The sequence below is a fragment of the Chiloscyllium plagiosum genome, chromosome 13, assembly GCF_004010195.1.
Source record: "Chiloscyllium plagiosum isolate BGI_BamShark_2017 chromosome 13, ASM401019v2, whole genome shotgun sequence".
Lineage (NCBI taxonomy): Eukaryota > Metazoa > Chordata > Chondrichthyes > Orectolobiformes > Hemiscylliidae > Chiloscyllium > Chiloscyllium plagiosum.
In genome coordinates, this window is record NC_057722.1 from 64,726,266 (window position 1) to 64,748,891 (window position 22,626).

The 22,626-nt window shown below is 40.5% G+C and overlaps 1 protein-coding gene across 2 annotated transcripts in view; it reads right to left on the reverse strand.

The window, feature by feature from the left end:
- The window catches only part of phc3 (polyhomeotic homolog 3 (Drosophila)), a 113,787-nt gene that overhangs the window by 64,206 nt on the left and 26,955 nt on the right, over positions 1-22,626 (reverse strand). For both annotated transcript variants that reach the window (XM_043702647.1, XM_043702646.1), the window contains exon 3: positions 2,353-2,511. In XM_043702647.1, the coding sequence (XP_043558582.1) occupies positions 2,353-2,511 (159 nt within the window). The remainder of the gene's footprint in view (positions 1-2,352; positions 2,512-22,626) is intronic.

Below are 22,626 nucleotides of genomic sequence, written 5' to 3' on the forward strand. Positions count from 1 at the left end.
ACTTCAGACCATATCTGCACAGAAGTTATATTCCAGAATTCACTGAATCCCAAGAGGGTTCTAACAGATCAGAAAATGCTATTGTGATACCCCTGTGTAAGAAGAGATGGAGACAGAAAGCAAGAAACGATTGAGTTAGCCTGACATCTGTTATTAGGCAAATACCAAAGTCTATTAAGGAAAAAATAGCAGGCCATTTCGAAAAGCTTAATGTACTCAAACAGAGTCAGCATGGTTTGGAGGAAGGGAAATGATAATGTTACATATTTGCTGGAGCTCTTTGAGGATATAACAAGCAAAGTTGGTAAACTCTGACAACAGAGAACACCTCTGGGACACCCGGACCAACCAACCCAACCACCCCGTAGCCCAACACTTTAACTCCCCCTCCCACTCCACCAAGGACATGCAGGTCCTTGGACTCCTCCATCGCCAGACCATAGCAACACAACGGTTGGAGGAAGAGCACCTCATCTTCTGCCTGGGAATCCTCCAACAACAAGGGATGAACTCAGATTTCTCCAGCTTCCTCATTTCCCCTCCCCCCACCTTGTCTCAGTCAAATCCCTCGAACTCAGCACCGCCTTCCTAACCTGCAATCTTCTTCCTGACGTCTCCGCCCCCACCCCACTCCGGCCTATCACCCTCACCTTGACCTCCCTCCACCTATCGCATTTCCAACGCCCCTCCCCCAAGTCCCTCCTCCCTACCTTTTATCTTAGGCTGCTGGACACACTTTCCTCATTCCTGAAGAAGGGCTTATGCCCGAAACATCGATTCTCCTGTTCCTTGGATGCTGTCTGACCTGCTGCGTTTTTCCAGCAACACATTTTCAGCTCTGATCTCCAGCATCTGCAGCCCTCACTTTCTCCAACCAGTATATTTGGCCTATTTAGATTTTCAGAAGGTATTTAAAAGTTTATGTCAAAAGGTATCACAAGAGCTCAGAGCAGAGTGGGTAATATAGTAGAATGGATTCAGGATTGGTTGACACATAGAAGGCAGAGTCGGGATTAATAGGTATTTATAAGGTTGGAAAGACATAATTAGTGGCATGCATAAAGATCCTCGTATCTGCGTAGGTTTCCTCCGGGTGCTCTGGTTTCCTCCCACAATCCAAAGATATGCAGGTCAGGTGAACTGGTCCTGCTAAATTGCCAATAATGTTAGGTGCATTAGTCAGGGATAAATATTGTGGTGGGAATGGCTCTGGGTGGGTTACTCTTCGGTGTGGATTTGTTGGGCCAAATGGACTGTTTCCATACTGTAGGGAATCTAACCTAATCAGTCCTAGGACCTCAGTTATTTACCATCTATGTTAATGACTTGGAGGAGGCATCAGAGATTTGCTGATGATATAAAAATTAGTGGGAAGGTATGCTGTGATAAGGACTTAAGGAATCTGCAAGTGGATATAATTAAGTTGAGTGAGTAGGCAAAGACGTAGCAGATAGAATTTAATGTAGGAAAATGTGAGGTTATGTACTTTGGTAGGAATAATCAAAAGGCAGACTATTATTTAAATTGGAGAGACACCTAATGATGTGCAGTGGAAATCTGGGTGCTTTTGTCTATGAGACTCAAAACATTAGCAGAGACGTGTAGCAAGCCAATAAGAAGACAAACACAATTTTAGCCTTTGTTGCCAGGGACTGGAGTTTACAAACAGAGAATTCTTGTTCCAATTGTACAAGGTGTTATCAGGCCACATCTGGAGTACTGTTCAGGGATTGGACCCCTGCCCACTTTAAAATGGATATTCTGGCATTGAAAATGGTTAAAAAGAGATTTACTAGCTGTTTCCTGGGATGAAACGGTTGACTTATCAAAAATAGCTAAACAGATTTGACCTTTGTTGATTAGAGCTTGAAAAAAATTAAGGGTGATTTTGTTAAAACATAGTAAATTCTGAGGTGGGGGTAGCTGACATTACAGATGTTGAGGAGCTGTTTCCACTTGTGAAGGAATCTCAAATTCAGGGGGAAAATTACAGAATAAGCTGACATTTATTTAAAACTGAGATGGAAATGAAATTCTTCACCAAGAGGGTAATGCAGGTCTAGAGTGCTCTAGCCCAGCGTGCTGTGCAGGCTAGATCACTGTAAGTATTTTAAAAAAGAGGTCAATAGTTTTTTTTGAAATATCAGGGAGTTGACACCTATGCTAAGGTGGCATTAGAGAGAAGTTGAGGCCTGTAGCAGATTAGTCATGATCTTGTTGAATGATAGGGCAGGCTTGAGGGCTGAATAGCTCACTTCTGCTCATATTTCCTGTGTTCTTATTTTTGTTCTTCCCCACCAATGTAATTTTTCCCAGGTTATTGCTCCCTGACCTTTGAACTTGACAACTCACCTGTTGGACAGCTGCTAGGCTCTGCAGTTGTGTGCTGCTCAGGTGTTGTTGCTGGAGGGCTGCAGTCTGCAGCATTAAATGCTGCTGCTGTGCCGCATACATCTGCTGCAGATACTGGGCTGCAGTACTAGGCTGGCGGTGCAGAGCTTGCTGGATTACCTGCAGTGTATAAGATACAGGAAACCTCATCAGACTTCAATACATGCATTCATTACAACAGTAATAAATGCTGGCCGAGCCAGCGAAGGCCACATTCCATGAACTAACAAAAATATGCGCAGAATGTGGTTCTTCACCTCTTTCCCAACATCTGCAGGACTATCAACAGGATGCATTGCAACACCTCATTAAAGCTCCTTCAAGACGACTTTCAAAACTATAACCTCAACCAGCCAATACACAAGGACACCAATACCTGCTCTCCCAGCCACTCACCATCCTTGGAACTACATTGGTATTCCTGGGTCAAAATAAATGCTGGTCTAACTAGCAACACCTACAAATCCATGAATAAAGAAAAAAAATGACACAACACTCTGACACTATAGCAGCAGAAGTAGACAACCCAGTCCACCAAGTCTGCCCCATCATTCATGAGATCATGGCTGATCCAATAATCCTCAACCCCACTTTTGCCGTTTCCCTATAACCCTTGATTCCCTTACTGATTAAAAAGTTTGAGTCAGGTTTGATAAAGACAAGAAGGAATTTCTTCGCTTCGAAGGTAGTGAATCTGTAGAATTCTTTATTGCAGGGTTTTTGGGGATGGGTTATTAAATATGTTCAAAACTGACCTAATTCTGGGATTATGTCTTCAGGTCTGAGACTCTCCCACAACAGGAAACACCTTCTCTGTATCTACCCTGTCAAGTACCCTTAGGATCCTCTATATTTCAATAATGTTGCCTCATTTTCTTCTATATTCCAATGGGTTCAGATTCAACCTACACAACCTCTCCTCAAGAAAACATCTTCATACCTAGAATCAACTTGCCAAACCTTCTCTGGACTGTCTCCAAAACATCTTTCCTTAGATAAGGGAACCAAAACTTTTAGCTGTTTGAGGTGTGGTCCAACTAATGCCTTGCATAATTTTAGCAAGACTTCCCCACTTTTCCACACTATTCACTTTGGAACAAAAGCTAACATTCCATTGGCCTACTCTGTTACCTGCTGAGCTTGTATGGTAGATTTTCATGGTTTACGGGCTCCTATATCCCTCTGTGCTGCAGTTTTCTGCACTTAAGTAATACCCAAATCTTGTATTCTTCCTGCTAAAATGCATAACCTCACATTTTCCCACATGAGATTCCATCTGCCACATTTTTTGTCCAGTCACTTAGCCTGTCTATATCCCTCTACCACTTTCCTGTAGCATAAGGTAAAGCACAACCAGGGACAACTGGAACTAACTAGAAATGGATTTGCAGGCATGGATGGTCAAATGCACACAGCAGAGATAGTGCTGGCCATTATGAAAAGAGCATTGCTTAAACTGTGATAACTAATGGAGATGAAACAATAAAGGATTATGGTATCCCCTAATTAATTCTCCTTCTCACCTCCCATATCTCACAATCTCTTTTGATTTACAAGCTGTAGATGGTGTATTACTTTCTCCCTGTCTTTGCCATAACTCGTGTTTTTTTCTTATTTCAGACACCCAAGAATGGCAATTTGCCAGTCGAAGAGTAGAAAGATCATGCTGTTGAAGATTTACTGTCGAACTGCCAAAATTTGGCAGATGGAGTATAATGTGAGAAAATGTGAACCTGGCCATTTTGGCAGGAACATTCAAAAATCAGTATACTATTTAAATGGAAAGAAATTGCAGAACTCTGAGATGCAGAAGGATTTGGCTGCCCAGGTATATGAATTGGAAGTGGTTAGCATGTAGCTACAGCTAGTGATGAGGAAAGCAAATGCTATATTGTTGTTTATTAGAAGAGGAATGGAATATAAAAATGGAAATTTTGCTACATTTGTACAGGGCAATGGTGAGACCACATTTGGAGTGCTGTGTACAACTTTGATCTCCTTACTCAATTAAGGTTATTATTGTATGAGAAGCAGCTTACAGAGAGTTTACTTGACTGATTCCTGGAATGAGGAAGTTGTAAAGAAACGTTGTGCAGATTAGGCTTATATCGACTGAGCTTTAGAAGAATGACAGGTGGTTTAATTGAAACATATCAGATTCTGATAAAGACTTGACAAGGTGTTAGGAGGAGGTTTCATTTTAAGAAAGGAACTAGAATTAGATAGTACAATTTAAAAATGAAGCATCTCCCATTTAAGACACAGATAAATCTTCCATTTAAGACACAGTTATGACCCAGCTAATAGTAATACTGAATAAGTCAGACTCCAGTGTGAGGCCTGGCTTGATAGACGGAAAGAAAAAGTAGAACTTAAGGTCTCTTACTGTGGACGTCAGTCACTGAACATATTCACAAAAGACTGCAAATACACTTTTAACAAAAGAATATAAAAATCTATTAAATAAATGCACAAACTATATTATTCAAGAACGATTTTAAACAAACTCATTGTAACTTTCAGAAGAAGGTTCAGTGCTCTTACTCCAACAACAACATTACAGACTCTCTAATCTTAGTGACGGATTACCTGTATCTCCAAGTTAAAGCTTCCTGTTCAGTTTGTGCAGCTGTAATTGGTTTCCTTTCCAGCAAGTTCTGCACTTTCATTCAATGTTTTTATCTTCAATCAACATTTCTTCCACAGATCTTTAAACAAGCTTCTAATTCAGTTCATTATTACTGCCACACATGTTCTTTAGACTAATATTTTCAACAATCTTCCTGCATGTTTTCCTCTCTGACATCTCCATGGCATGCTGCTTCTACAGATTTCTTCCAAGCAACCTCTGACATCTCCCCTTCTGTCCTGATTGTTGTGGAGACTGTAAAACTGATAGGACTTTTGTTTTAATAGACCGTTCCTCTCTGAATGAACCTAGTTCTGGGTCTCTCTTTCTCTGGGTTGGAAGACTTCAAGTCAGTATACACCTTAGCAATTACCTCCTTGTCAAGTTTGCTTATCATCTTCTTAAAATCATATAGTTTCTTAGATACATTGATCAAAACAAGACTTTCTCACCGTATAAGAAAAAAAAGATCAAACCAAAATTTAACATTACTCCACCGTAGAACCTAAGTTTCCAAATAATAACATATTATAAGCCTTCATCACACCTCTCATGCAGGAAACTAATTGAAAAGCTATCTTTCAGAGGCATTTTCACTTTCTATCAGAATTTCCTGTCATTGCTGTTTCAATTCTACCTATAGAGATCTAATTTTGAATTTATGTATAGTTGCTGTAGTCAATACAACTTTCAAGTGGTCAAAGGGACATTCTTCTGCCCATTCAAGTTACTTTCATTTCTTTAACAAACTCATGAAAACAATTACTACAGTGTTGAAATTTGGAACAAAAATTTGAAAATTGACTTATGCCAATATACCTCAAAATTTCCTCTTTTGCCTTAGTGACAAGGAAATCTTAGAATAGTCTTTATTTTTGCTTCTCTAGATTTTGCTTGGCTTTGTCCAACAATGCATTATTAAATGACCCAAATAAATTATCTTTGCTTTGGCAACTTTCCTTGTAGCCAAGGTTCTGATCAAATTTGTAACCATCCACCAATTTATTCCCAGGTTGTCTAAACATACCCAAATCATCAATGTAAAAACGCATGCACCTAATTCTTCAATGACCTTGTCAGTTAAGTATCAAAAGGTTAGGTGTGCGTTTCATTCTGAACAGCAAAACTTTATATAAAGTCCATCCGGGGAGACAAAAGCCCATTTGTTTTTGGCCACATTGGTCATTGAATTGGTCAATATCTCATTTAAGTTATTTTTTATAATAAATTATGCTTATCCAATCTTATCAATACAGTCCTCCAATCACAGAAACAAACAAGAATCTGTATGTGTTACCATACTGACTTTGCAATAGTCTATACACAACCATTGTGATCCATTTGGTTTCAGCATTGTTACAATAGGTCAACTCCAGCTAATGTGACCTAGTTAGATAATATGTCCATAATGAACTTGATTTATTCACTCACTTCGGCTGACATCTCTGGGTTTAGTCTGCAAAGGTATTGTTTTATGGCTAACACATCCCCCACATTAACATAATTTTAACTTAAATCAATTTATGACTCACAATAGCTTTTATAAGTCACTTCAATTTGATTTCTTAAAGGTTGACTTTAGAATTTCTAGTTGCTAATTCATTCTTGAATCAGAAAGATATTTCTACTTCATTCCCTGCCTCTTTAGCCACTGGAAATACCCTTCAGTTCTGATTATGTTACCTGTCAGAGTACCACCTAACTTTTTGGCCAACTCACATGGCTTGGACATTTGACATAAATATTGGAAGTATAGCATCTGAGATTTGGTTTATAAATTCTCCTATTATTAATTCAAAGGATTCTCAAGCCTCATGCCCCAACGTCCATTCGAAAAGACTGAATCCTGTGGACTTATTTGGAGTACCTAATAGCAACAGTAACAAGGGAATTCCTTTACTCCCAATGTTAGAACATTATTGCCAATAGCTTTAATAATCATGGTCTTGACGATTTAATGCCAACTTTCTAATGCACCTCAAGATGATGGATTAATCAAACTAATTTTTCCATTATCATTTTTCATTAATATTCTGCAAAGGCACTGCCTCAGGAAATTGTGCTGAAATGTCAATACTTGTTACTAATCCCAACCACTAACTTTAGGTCAGGGCTCTATTGAGTCTGACAAGAGGAGAAAGTGAGGTCTGCAGATGCTGGAGATCAGAGATGGAAATGTGTTGCTGGAAAAGCGCAGCAGGTCAGGCAGCATCTAGGGAACAGGAGAATCGACGTTTCGGGCATTAGCCTGAAGAAGCTTCTTCATTCCTGAAGAAGGGCTAATGCCCGAAACGTCGATTCTCCTGTTCCCTAGATGCTGCCTGACCTGCTGCGCTTTTCCAGCAACACATTTCCATCTCTGAGTCTGACAAGACCCTACCAAACTGTTCTTCAAAAGCTGATATCAGAATTAAAGGTACAGGTTTCTCCATTACACAATATGTATGTATGTCCGGCAATATTTTATCACAGAAAACCAAAGTGATCTGTTACTGGAATTTCATGAGCTATTTGTAAAAATCTGTTATGACATATAGATGCAAATGTCACCTGATGGGCTACTGTTAAAATTGAGAAATTGCAGAAAAGATTTAAAAGTGTATTTATGGCACTGGAGGGGTTGACTTATAGGGAGAGGCTGAATAGGCTGGCTTTCGAGTGTTGAGGCTGAGAAGGTTAATACAGGTTTATAAAATCATGATGGGCATGGATAGAGTGAATAGCCAAGATCTTCTTCCAAGAGGGGGAGAGTCCAAAGCTAGAGGGCATCAGTTTAGTCTAAAACTAGAGGGCATAGGTGTAAAGTTGTTGGGGGAAAAATTTAAAAAGGATTTGAGGGGTAACTTTCTCTTGCAGAGGGTGGTGTGTGAATGGAACAGGCTATCAGAGGAAGTGATGACTCTGATGAAATATATGACTAGGAAAGGGTTAGAGAGATATGGCCAAATGTTGGCAAATGGGACTAGGTCATGTCTGGTTGGCGTGGACGAGTTGGGCCGAAGGGTCTGTTTCTATGTTATATGATTCTATGATTCTCTCAAATTAAGATTTATCTGTTGCATTTCTGTTAAAGTGAATGGGCTAAATATGTCAGCCTCATTCTCTTTACTTTCTTCCATTCTAGTTAAATATATGAAAATCATGTCAGATTACTGAATTTCAATATCATCTCCCATTTGCATAGACTTCTCCACTTCCCAATTCAATGGGCCTGAGTTCTACTCACAACACAGTAAAGAAAAGGTTTGCTCGCTGAGCTGGAAGGTTCGCGAAAACAAACCTTCCAGCTCAATGAGCAAACCTACTTCCAGAACCTCAACCTGAGGTACAAATCTTCTCAAACTCACTAACAGTAAAGAAAAATCCATGATGGTTCTGTTGTAATATCTCAATTTCTTTTACTTCCACTGATTGTTTCAGCACCCTTGGTGAGGTCAGTAATTTTGAACCTGCCAGATCTGTCTCCAAGATAAAATCAATGCCTTCCGTATGGATTTGTTGCACTACAATTGCAATGTGTCCATTTGCAAAGTCATTCTTTAATCCAACTTTACACAATGGTACTGGTTTATAACTTCCATTAGTCCCATCAATGGGACTGGTTTATAACTTCCATTAGTCCCATCAATGGGACTGGTTTATGACTTCCATTAGTCCCATCAGCAACTGACTTGCCCTAGTGTCTCACAAAATCTTTCCTGATTTGCCTTGTTGATTAGAATGAGGAAATACCTCTCCTTTGAAATAAAATATCTAGCATTTCCAGGATTCTGATTCACTTTAGAAATAATTTTCTCGATTGCCAGAGCCACCTCCCCCTTCCTTCGTAGATTCTGACGTTAGACACTCCCCCTGTACCATGACAACAGCTTTGATGCCCATCCTGATACATCTTTTTCTGAGGATTCCTTACACAATAGGGAATCCATTTCATTTCCAGCAACTAGAATTTGCTGTGAACAGTCTTATTATATTGAAAGCATATTATATTCTTTAAAGCACTTTTACATTGAGCTTTTCATTGTTTATTATTTCAGCTCCTTTTTATTTGTTTCCTCAAATTTTCAAACCCCAGACTTATTATTCCTCCAATTTATTTGTTTCCCAAATAACAATTTTTCCACATGTTCAAGATATCATATAGGTATCTGCTAATATCAAGGAACATGGAGGAATTCAGTGTCATTCGGACGCAAAGTTTTGCACACAGCTTTGGTTCTTCCTTCTAAGTATAGTGACTTAACAGCAAATCTGAGGCACCAATCGTAATGGCCAATGTTTCAGCTGCCAAGCAGCCCAAATAGCAGCCATGCATTATCTGGATGTTGTCGTGAAAATTCAGATGGCTGCCATCAAAGCTCTAGATTCCAGTTCTCAAACAATGCTCTCCATCCTAATCTGTGTTCCACACTCCTTGGTATTGACTGCAGAGTCTCAGAGCAGTTCAGCACCCTATTATCTAATAAGCAAAGGTGAATGGGAAATTGGGAATGGGAAGGTGAATTAGTTCTTCATCTACAGTACCAGCAGAAGGGCCAGGCAAAGAAGAACAACATCTTTAGCTCATAGACTCACAGTGTCATACAGCACAGCAACAGACCCTTCAGCCCAATGTATTCATGCTAACCAGACATCCCAAATAGTCCCATTTGCTAGCATTTGGCCTATATCCCTCTAAAACCATCCTATTCATATACCCTTCCAGATGCCTTTTAAATGTTAAAATTGTGCCTGCATCCACCACTTCCTCTAGCAGTTCATTCCAGACATGCTCCACTCTCTGCGTGAAAACGTTGCCCCTTAGGTCCCTTCTAAATCTTTTCCCTCTCAACTTAAATCTATGTCCTCTAGTTTTGGACAGTTCCACTCGAAGAAAATGACCTTGGCTATTCACCATATCCATGCCCCTCATGATTTTATAAGCTGCCATAAAGTCACCCACAGTCTCAGATGCTCCAGGAAAAAATACCCCAGCCTATTCAGCCTCTTTCTGTAACTCAAACCCTCCACTCCCAGCAACCCTCTCAAGTTTAACAACTTCCTTCCTATAGAAGGGCGGCCAGAATTGTATGCAGTATTCTAAAAGTGGCCTCACCAATGTCCTCTACAGCTGCAACATAACATCCCAACTCCTATATTTAATGTCCTGACCAATGAAGGCAAGGTGCCAAATGCCTTCGTCACCACCCTGCCTACCTGTGACTCCACTTTCAAGTAACTATGCACCTGCATCCCGAGGTCTCTTTGTTTGGCATCACTTCCCAGGGAGAAAGTGAGGACTGCAGATGCTGGAGAGTCAGTCGAAAAGTATGACACTGGAAAAGCACAGCAGGTCAGACAGCATCCGTGGAGCAGGAGAATCGTTGTTTTGGGCATAAGCCCTTCATCTGCCCAGACCCCACACTTTTCAACACTCCCCAGGGCCCTATGTTTATTTAACCTAATGTTGCACAAGTGAAGGTGTGTTTGGAATGTCACAGAAACATTCATCTGTCTCCATTTTTAAAGCTATTATGACAGTCTTGATGTAGATCTTTTAATATTTGCTAATGCAAAGAAATGTTTGCAAAAATCTTTTAAATGACAGCTCTAAGGGATATTCAAAGGCTACCAAATTACCATCAATATGTCACCTGTCCCACCAGGGGGCCAAACATCCTTGACCATTACCACACAACCAAAGATGCCCAACGACCCATACCCCACTTTTGAAACTCAGATCACAATGCTGTGTTCTTCTTCCTAGCTTACAAGCAGAAGTTGAAACATGAGGACCCAGTACAGAAAGCAGTACAGTGCTGGTCTGAGGCAGAGGAATAGCCAAGGTCTAGTAGCAGTGGTGGACCCTCCCTCTTTATGGGCATTTAAGCGGCCATTGGATAGGCATATGGAGGATAGTGGGCTAGTGTAGGTTAGGTGGGCTTGGATCGGCGCAACATCGAGGGCCAAAGGGCCTGTACTGCGCTGTATTCTTCTATGTTCTATGTCTATTCATCTGGGTGAGAGAGTCCAGATCTAGGGGGCATCGGTTTAAAGTGAGAGGGCAAAGATTTAAAAGGGACCTAAGGGGCAATTTTTTCACAGAGAGAGTGGTGCATGTATGAAATGAGCTGACAGAGGAAGTGTTGGAGGCTGGTATAATTACAATATTTAAAAGACATCTAGATGGGTATATGGGCCAAATGGGACTAGATTAATTCAGGATATCTGATCATAATGGATGAGTTGAACTGAAGGGTCTGTTTCCATGCTGTACAGTTCTGTGACTATGAGTATGACTCTAAGTCTTGCCCTGGTTTGACTTTCCAAAATGCAACACCCCACATCTCTCGAAATGAAACTCCATCTGCCACTCCATAGTCCATTGACCCATCTGATCCAAGTCCAGTTGTAGTGAGATAATCTTCTTTAGTGTCCACTATACTACTTATTTTGGTGTCATCTGCAAACTTACTAACCATGCCTCCTATGTTCATATTCAAATCATTTAAATAAATGGGGAAAAACAGTGAACCCAGCATCAATCCTTGTGGCACATCACTGGCCAGGCCTCCAGTTCCAAAAGCAACTTTCCACCATCACCTTTTGTCTCCTACCTTCAAGCCAATTTTATATCCAATTGGCTAGCTTCCTCTGGATCCCATGTGATCTAACCTTTACTAACCAGTCTACCATGTGGGTATGAATGAAAATTCCTTTTCAACCTTTAGTGGAAATCAAGTAAAACTGCGAGACCATTATGCCTGGAACCACTATTCCATAAATTTACCGAAATATTAAAATGTTCTGCATTTGATATATTACCTGACCAGCTCTCTTTGAGGACCTACAATGAATCAACACTCTCACACATAATGGCAATTTGTTCCAAGGTGGGAGTTACAGCATGTACTCATTCAAAGATAGAGTGTTTGATGGCATAATTTTGGGGGAGCACAGATTAACAAACTAAGAGTGTATTTCCTGTTCCTCATTTCACCATGCCTAGGATCATTCCCATGGGAACTACTAAGTTGGCTGTTTGCCTTCCTGATATGCTATTGGGACTACGAAGCCTTGCCAAACTGGTTCTGTTATTAGAGGTGGCCACAGAGAGGAGGCTATCAACATTTGGAGTGCAAGAAATTACAGATACTAGACCAAGGGTGGAGTTGGTGGAGTTAGCGGAGTGCGTGATTGCTGGTTCTCTTGTACATTTCCTGCAGTAAGCAAGGTACCTAGCTAAGTTTGTTTCAAGTTTGCTAAATCTGTCCCTGTGGCCTGCATGACACAGACACATTGTCCTAAACCTAATTAGATTAGATTACTTACAATGTGGAAACAGGCCCTTCGGTCCAACAAGTCCACACCGACCCGCCGAAGCGCAACCCACCCAGACCCATTCCCTGCATTTAATGTAGGCCTGAACAGCATTGCTTTTAAGCACCCTTTTTCTGAACTTGCCTGCCACTATTTCTTGTTTCTGTATCAAATCATTTGTCAACCTTACCCATCTCAATTACATTTCATCACAAGACCCAGGCACAGAAAGCCACCTCTCCAAGGCAAGGAAGGACATATGGTCTGAACACTTCACATATAATGAACTACATTGAAGTGTGCGCTAAGGTTTCACAGCAGCCCATAAACTGCAAAATAAGTGGCATGTTATATGGTGGCATGTATCTAGGAAGGAGCACACTGATCTTATGGGCAAACAGGAACGGGCAATAAATCCAGGCCTTGTCAGATTTGACCATTTCCTGTGAATGAATAAAGTAATATTTTTAACAAACGCTGATGATGCTAGTGGTGGTTGACAGCCAGACTGTGCAAACAAGGTACAAAATAAACACCAATGTTTGTGGCGAAGATGACTGTCTACAATCACATAGAGCTGCATATCAATTCGACCCTGAGAATGATGCAAATGCAATCTGACTGATGTACCTGCTCTTGTACAGAAGATAGCAACAGCAATTGTACTACTGGAGGAATAAGCAAAGAAAACACGCACCATTTTTAAGATGATGAAGCAAATAGATACTGATCTTTCAATATTTCAGCCGCTATCAAAAAACTTGCAAATCACCTTCATTTTATTCTTATTTTGGTTCAATTCTCATCACCCCTTCAAAGGCGAATTTCACAAACAATAGACTTCCACCTCGGAAGGTGTGCAAATACCCTAAGGTTCTTGTAGTTATTGCCTGCTTGATCTCAGACAAAAATGGAAGTTTGTTATTGAATATCAAACAGAAACCTACGTCGTTAGCAGCAGCAACCCTTTGCCATAGAGACTCGTCTCATCACAGCTGTGATGGAAACAAGCAGAGCAATTTTTTTCAAAGTTAATCAATCGCACAGCCATCAGCTGCTTGTCATATTATGCTTATTCGCATTTTACTTTCAGGGAACATTAAATTTCTACTTCAGAAGAAAGTGAGATAAATTTTTGACTGCTGCCTGAAAACGTATTTTCTACCCCAATTCATTAAAACAACTCAGACAAGGCACAGCAATCCTTTGGCATGAAGCAAAATGCCATGGTAAAGTTTAGGGGCATATCTGAAGTTTTGCTCCTGCATCAGTAAGGTTCACATCTGAAATAGAAAGAAATAGGGAAATAAAAACTAGCATTGTCCTTTGTGGGAATAGCATACAGCATTCTTCTACATTGGAATACCAATGCAATTTTATCCTATGCTGGCATTCTCCAATTCTAAAAAGAGATTTTAATTCATAATCCCAGTTAGCATCGCCACATTCTGATAATATAGCACCACTCATTTGACTTTTTCATTCAATAAATAGCAGGAATTTGCAACAAAAGTCCACAGTAAACTTTTATAATAGGATGAATAATTCTTGCTTATTCTCATATCCATATCTTGGCAGATAGCTAGGGCTTTGGTGGTCTGCTCTGTGTTACATATCACATGGCGCAACTCAGGAGCCACACTATAACATTCAAGTCAGTCATGTATGCTGCAGCTGAAGGATTCACCGGCCTTTATTTTCCCCTTGACCTAATCCAATACTTCCAAACCATCAGCCAGCACATGTCATGGCCACTGGAATTATTTCCCAGTTGCCTGTGTCAATGTCTGCCACCTCCATATCTTTCTTGCAGGTGTCCTTGTAGTGGAGGTACACATGTCCAGCAAGTCTAATCCAGTAGCCAGTTCATCACACAAGGCTTTTGAGCTGACAGAGCCTAGGACAGGGCATAAATCTTAGCCCAAGACTCTACAGGGCTCGCTGTGCTCAGGTTAGGGTCCTGGGAGAGAGCAATACCGTAGCTGCTGATTTCTGTCCATCTCTATCATCTGATTAACATGACCAAGTCAATGCATGCATCTCTGGCTTACAATGAGTGTATATTGTTGGAATTCACAAACTCTTGGATCTTTAGGTTGGTGACTTTGTCCACCCAAGAGATGCTGAGACAGTGTAGGTGGGCATTGTGCAGTCTTTTCTTCTGCTTAGCCTATATTGTCCACATCTCAGCACTGTAAGCCAATGTCACGGAGCTAAAAATCACACAACACCAGGTTATAGTCCAACAGGTTATTTGCAAGTACTAACTTTCAGAGCACTGCTCCTTCATCAAGCAACTAGTGAGGCAGGATCATAAGACACAGAATTTATAGCAAAAGATCATTATTTCATACAACTGATACGATATATTGAACAAACCTAGATTCAAAATATCGCATCAGTTGCATGAGACTAGTCTGTTCAAGTTCACCTGCAGCCTCCCTGCTTCCAAATGTTACCTGCCTCTCCACGTATCTTCATGTCATCTGCAAACTTTGCAACAATGGCCTCAGTTCCTTAATCCACATCATTGTTATGCAAAATGAATAGTTGTGGTCCCAACATTGACACATATGGAACTCCACTAGTCACTGGCTGCCATCCTGAAAAAGAGTCCTTTATCCCTCCTCTCTGCCCTCTGCCAGTCAGTCAATTCTCTATCCATGCCACTATCTTGCCCCTAAGAAAATGGGCTCTTATCTTACTTAGCAGTTATCTTGTGCAGTTACAAAAGACTGTTGATGTTAGGATAAAATCCTGTTTGATCCAACTGCAAATGTCAAAAGATTCTGATGATATCAGATAATAGCTGATCTGATTCATCTAGTGGTCATGGACATCGTGCTTGGAATCTTTGGCGAGCAGCCAATTTTCTCCAGCAGCTTACATAGAATGCTGTGCTCACATAGTCAAATATCTCCATGTAACTAATGAAGACAGTACACAGTCATATCATCTCTCTTTCTGTTTCAAAATTAAGAAGGTTGTTCCACTGTAGAAACTGGATTTTGAGATAAAAGCATTAATCCCGGATTTGCATTCTGACAAATACTGATGTGAACACTGGCAAAATACTTTTCTCATGATGTTTAGCAGGGAATGATGCTTCGATAGTTATTGCAATCATTGCAGTCACCTTTTTCTTGTACAGAGTAACAATCTTTGTATCCCACACTTCCTGGAGCACTGCCCCACTCCTCCAGCAGAGACAAAGAAGCTTATACAGATGCAAACATACAAAACAGGAGTCTCCTTCCTATCGGAAACTTGTTGCGAAACTTGAAGGGGTTCAGAGGAGATTTACAAGGATGTTGCCAAGGTTGGAGGATTTGAGCTATGGGTAGGAGCTGAACAGGCTGGGGCTGTTTTCCCTGGTGCGTTGGAGGCTCGGGGTGGCCTTAAGGAGGTTTACAAAATTATGAGGGACATGGATAGGATAAATAGACAAAGTCTTTTCCCTGGGGTGGGAGAGTCCAGAACTGGAGGGCATAGCTTTAGGGTGAGAGGAGAAAAGATATAAAAGAGACCTAAGGGGCAACTTTTTCACGCAGAGGGTGGTACGTATATGGAATGAGCTGCTTGAGGAAGTGGTGAGGCTAGTACAATTGCAACATTTAAAAGGCATTTGGATGGGTATATGAATAGGAAGGAAGGGTTTGGAGGGATATTGGCCAGGTGCTGGCAGGTGGGACTAGATTGGGTTGGGATATCTGATTGGCATGGATGGGTTGGACCAAAGGGTCTGTTTCAGTGCTGTACATCTCTATGACTATGACTCGATAAGTAGACTAGTTAGCTCCTTGAGCCTGCTTCACCATTCAAAATTATCATGATTGTTCCTGTCTACTCTTATAACCCTGGATCCACCTCTGTTTTAAAAATATTGAATTGTGCAGTTAAACTGTACACTTTATACATTGCTATTTTTATCCTTCCTACCAAATTGAATAACTCACATTTTCCTACATTATACTCCATCGGCCAAATTATTGTCTACACACCCAACCTATCTCTAGGCATTTGCAGCTTCCTTATGCCTTCTTCACAATACACCTTCTTACCCATCTTGGTGTTGTGTGCAAATTTAGTTACCAAGCCTTTGCTTCCTCATCTAAGTCATCACAGGCCCCATCACAGATCCCGGCATGATGCCATTACTCACATCCTGCTAATCAATGAAAGACCCATTTATGCATACTCTCAGTTTTTTTGCTTGCAAGCTTATCCATGCTAGTATCATTCTCCTTACACTATGAGCTTTTATTTTCCACAATACCCTTTGATGTGGTACCTCATCGAATACCTTCTGGAAAGTCAAGTATAATACATTTACAGAATCCCTTTTTATCCAGTGTATTACTCCTTCAAAGAATGACAATAAATTAGCGAAACATTAGTGAAACCATATTGACTCTTCCCGATTAGTTATGATAGCATTCAATGAGCTCATCATTCAAACTGCAAATCTGTGAAGGAGTGTTAGTTTCCTCTGCTTGATGAATTCAGGCAGTACATAATCAGCACTCAGAGTTTTGCCTGTGGCAGATGAGTCAATAGTTTCACTGAACTCCTCTGAGGGTTGGACATCCAGCTCTACCACAACAGGCAGGTTTTCTATGGTGTCCAGAACTTCCCCAGAGATTGTGTTCTTTTGGAGACCAACTCTAGTCAATGTTCCACCCATGTCTCCAGTTAATTCTGCGACTGCTAATGACCTTTGCTTTCAATGCTGTTCTTTTCTTTACTGATAGACCTGTTGCCTTTTTGTTCCCAATCATAGCACTCTCTGTGCCTAAGGACATCTGGATATTCTGGCCGAGTTGTAACCAGTAGTTACTTGCACAGGGCCTAGCAGTCTGTTGGACGTTATGTTGAGCATCTCATAGTGCACTTAGAGTCTTCTCTTCTTGATCTCTCTTGTAATTAATGAGTGTGGATCATTCAGCTCGAATGGCAAGTCACATTATAGTGATGTTAGCCCCAAAATAATTAGTGCTTTCTGCTCTTGCTTCCCAAATGTTGAAAATGGGCACTGTAGATGGTTTCTTCAAGTTTGATTTGTGTTTCTTCTGCACTTTGAATGGGAATGCTGGATAGTCTGTTTTTTCAAGGCAAGGATGTTAATTGAAGAACAGCTCACATTGATTCATTGAAACATTTCTGCTTTGAATGAAAAGTCTTGTCCTTGAGCAGACCGGGCAGGGAACTCGATTGCAGTATGTAATTGGCAGCTGCAGGTGTTGAAAGGATGTTAACAGAATCTCTCTGGCAAAGCTTACCCCCTGCATGAGTTTCCTCTGAACCCTTCCAATACCACATGAGTATGTAACATTATTCTTTCAGTGAGTGATTCTCAGCCAACCCTGCCCTGAAAGGTAAGGGATGCTAATGCTTTTTTTAAAAATTCATTTATGGGAGGTGATTATGGCTGGCTGGGCCAAGGCTTATTGCTCATCCTCAATTGCCCTTGAGAAGGTGAATCATGAGCTAGCTTCCTGAACTCCTGCAATCTATTTGTTGTACATAGACCCACAATCTCAGGATCTTGACCCATTGACACTGAAGCAATGGTGATGAATTTCGAGAATGGTGAGTGGTTTGGAGGGGAAGTTGCAGGTGGTGGTGTTTCCATCAGCCCTTCCAGATGGCAGTGGTTATGGGTTTGGAAAGTCCAGCCGATGCCAATGTTTAGTCATGGATGTCTCCAGGAAATTGTGATGACCTCCAGCTCTGTCAGGACAATGTTTCAGCACAGATAATTATGTTAGAAACTTTATTTTGAGGCTCTTTTAAGACAGAAAGATTGAACTAGAGGTGCAAAGGGGCAGTTAAGACCACTTGAGTAAATAGCTTGGGAGGTCTTGGGAATTTTTTTAATGCATGGGTGTGGCAAGCTCTCAGATTTCAGGCTTTTGATTTTCTGGGTTTCAGTTCTTCAGAAGCATCAGAAGCTGCTGGGGTCTCAACAAGTTGGAAACTTCAGTAGATGTCTCCTGTCCGCTACTCTCTCTGAATTTTCTCGATTTGTTTTTGTTCCTGGATTGAAGAACTGCATGTTAGAATCTGTGTCTGAATTTGCCTTTTTTCCAAAGGTTAATGGGATGTTACTATATTGGAACAGTTAATTAGTATAATTATTGCATCTATTGTTCAGTTAAGCTTTCCAATTGCGTTTGTTACTCCAATTTCTTCTGTTTGTATTTTAACTATAGTGTTTATATAAATTGTGTTCTTGTTTAACGTTGAATAGTTTGACCAGTCTCATTGTATCTGGAACATGGCGCTTCACGTTTGCCTGTAAAATTAGAAAATGTGAGGGTCTGGACTATCTTCTTAAAATATTTTAAGGGGGTTGTATCTGGTCCGTAACAAAACCTTGTGGCACAATTTGTTCTGAATCTGTGACATAAAGCTCAAGGTAGCAGCAAAGCTTGTAGTCTCTGCCCATGTTCATTTATTTTTCATAGGACATAACTGAGGTCAAGCAGCCATGCACCATGATCCATGTCCACCCTTGCAGTGAAATCCACAGTAAAAGTGGTCTTGTCTTAGGAATTCTGTTGACAGTAGTGTTAAGCTCCTCAAAGAACTGAACCTCCAGCTTTGTCAGGACAATGTTTCAGCACAGATACGTATGTTAGAAATGTTAAAGTAAGTTAATGTAGAATTGTGAATAACTTGCAGATTTTTGAAATAAAGGTTTGAGTACTTTGAGTGTTGTGAAACTTTTGAATTTTCTAATCTAGGCAGTTATGGAGTAAATTTAAGGCTAGGATAGGGAAGATAGCTGGCTTCTTAGGGAATCCAAACATATTAAGACTATGCAGGCAAGTGGAGTGAAGCCGAAGATCAACCATGATGATGCTGAATGTTGGAGCAGGCTCAATGGGCAAACTCTTCTCTCATTTCCCATGTATATGTGTAAGTTTGCTGCTACCTAAACATGACAGTCACAGAGTCACTTACAGAATACCAAAAGGTTTTCTGATCCATTGGGCATGTGCTTGCTCCATGTGGTGTAATCCAATCAGCCACATTCTTTCTCTCAGTCTCATGGACATGCAAGCTTATTTCCCTCAAATGCTCATGAAATTCCTTTTAATATCATTCATCCTCTCCATTTCCACTACCCTCATGGGATCCAAGTCATTGCCACTTGTTTTGTAAATAAGTTGTTCTTCAAATACCACCTGCATCTTTTGCCCAAAATCTTAAATCTGTATCGTCTACGACGACAAGAGTTTTTCTCTTGTCTACTTTATCTAAGCCTGTCATAATCTTATATCCATCTATCAAAGTTCTCTTCAATCTCTTTCGCTCCATGAGAACAGCTTGGGCCTTTTCAATCCGACCCTGAAACAAACAGCTCTCCAGCCTATGAACCATTCTGGTAAATCCTCTCTTCAACCTCTCAAGGACTTCCACAAATTTCCAGGTGGTGACTAGACCTAGACATAATACTTTAGTTGGGCCGTCGCCAGAGCTTTGAAAAGGTTCAGCACAACTTTTCTGTTTTTTCACTCAGCACCCCTACTTACGAAGACCAAGATTCTATCTGCTTCACTCACTACTCTCAATATACCACCTTCAAAGAACGACAATGATATAACTCATCGTACTACGTCAATCATGGAGCATTTCCCAATCAAAGATTTATTTGGTCAGTCATTCATAATTGTTGCATCCTTACAGGATCCGATATGTATGCTGTGCAATTATTAAAAAAGTTAAAAATCACTCAACACTGGGGAACACTTCAGCAGTCAGGGCATTTGGCCTCGGACCTTCGGGTGACTATCCTCCAAGGTGGACATTGGGACAGGCAACAATGAGCAGAGGCTGATAGCCAAGTTCTGTATCCATGAGGATGGCCTCAACTGGGACCTTGGATTCATGTCACACTACAGGTGACCCCACTGCACTGTACACTCTCTTTCACTCACACACACACATGCACTTTTACATATGCACGCAGATCCTCTCTCATATACAAGCTCTCTCTCATACGAATACACATACACCATACCCCCACTCACACCCATGCATGCACACTTTCACAGACTTATACTCCATCACACTTGCATACAAACTTTACCAAGTTTGTATACACGCAAATACACACTCTCTCACATGCACATACTTACTCTGTCTGTCTGTCTGTCTCTCTCTCTCTCCTGCATGCGCACACACATATAAGTTTATTGGGTGAATTTGTATTTGCAGAATTACATTTGCAGATACATTCTAGTTTGCTCAAAAAATGCAGAACCTGCAGGCAGTCAATCCATGTAATATTTTGTAAATTCCACTTTGGAAATAGAACCAGTCTGATTCAAGACTGGGATACAGACAGATTCTAACCTTACACCTTTAATGCATCATCTGAGCTGAGATGTCACATTTTGTTCTAAAACCTTAAGTTATCCTGAGAATGTGACTTAAAAGAAGTTCTGGGATTTACATATTAAAGAACCAAAACCAGCAAACTCATTCTAAAAGATGAAAGACTTAACAGTCTAGGTTTGTTCAACATATCATTTCAGCTGCACGACACTGTAATCTTTTGCTCTAAATTCTGTCTCTTATGGTCCTGTTCCACAATCTCCCGATGAAGAAGCAGCGCTTCGAAAGCTAGTGCTTCCAAATAAACCTGTTGTTGTGTGATTTTTAACTTTGTCTACCTCAGTCCAACACCGGCTCCTCCAAATCGTAATTATTGAAATTCAGGCCTAAAATGACCTGTTCTAGCCATTAATGTTGACCTTCAACCCTGTTCTCAACTAGAAAAAAAGTAATGAACTTCACGGGCATTTAAGGATTAAAAGACTAGGAACAGAAGGAGGCTATTCGACCACTTGAACCTGTTCTGCCTTTCCATTAGATCACGTGTCTTAGCTCTGGTCACTGAGAATAAAACAGATCTCTCAATAACCCGTTGAACTCAATAACTTGTTTCCTTCAAACTAGAGAGAAAAAAAAATTCTGAATTTTCAGACATTTGAATGTAGGTCTTCACTTGAAGATCAACTAATTGTATCCATGGGAAATAACTGAAAACAGCTCTCATCAAGAGCAAACAAAAATCTCAAGATGATACATGTTCTCTCTCAAAGTAATGTTTAGTTATAATCACAATATTACTAACCACAGCATTAACAAAGAATTCTCCCTAAACCATCCCCAACCTAATATGAAAAGGACTGATGAATGTGGCAAATTTGGAACCTTTGTTATTTCTGGACCTAAAACCTGCTCTATAATCCTGGAAAGACTGTAAATATTAAAAAGTACACCCACACAAACTGTACATACATTCCCACTGGTACAGATTGGTTTATAACTTAGTTGCTGTGGAAATAACTTCGCTAATACAGAAACTGGACTCAAATAACAAACTCGAGGGGAAGATGGAAACTAGTAACTTAAAATGTTTATAAAGCAACTGATACCAAGGGAGCCTGTCACACCATTCCTCCACGCTCAGAAATTACTGGCATTAAAAAAATGAAGGGTCTGCCCTGGTTATGGTTATTTCTAACTATATCCCATTATCCAGTTGTCAACTGTGGTTATATAAGTGGTATGCCCTTTAGGTCAGAAGGATCAGGCTCCCCTACAGTGACTGAACAAGAAATCCAGGCTAATGTACCCAATGCAAAACTGAGGGTGGGCTGAGTGTCAGGAGTGCCTTTGAGACAAGATTTTATAACCAAGAGCTTGTATGTCTTTTCAGCTGATTTAGAAATAAATCACTCATGGAATGTGGGCATATTTATTACCCATTTCTGGATGCCTTTGAGAGGGTGGTGGTGAACTGCCCCCTTAAACCACTCTAATCCATTTGTTCTGGGCACATCTACGATGGTGTTAGAGAGGGAGTTGCAAGATTTTGACCCAGTGACACAATATATTTCCATCTGGATGGTGACTGATGTAAAAAGACTGGGTGGGATTAGTTTAAAGAAAACAAGAGGAATTCTTCCCAATGCTATGGGCGACATTCATCTTTCAAACACAATCAGTAATACCAGATTATCTGTCTAATTATCTTGATACAGTTTATGGGAGCTTGCTGTGTTCCCTGTTTCATGTCAGTGACCATATTTCAAAGGTCTTAAAACACTCTGGGACATGAAATGCACTACAGAAATGCAAGTTCTTTCTCTCTTTGTTCATGTTATGCAGCTAACGAAACTTGGAAACGTATAACTGGAAGAATATGACCCCAAGTCAAAAACAGATGTTACTACTTCATTGCATGGCAGAAGGTTTTTGCTGAAGGTAGATGGTGGTTGCTGTGTAACTGG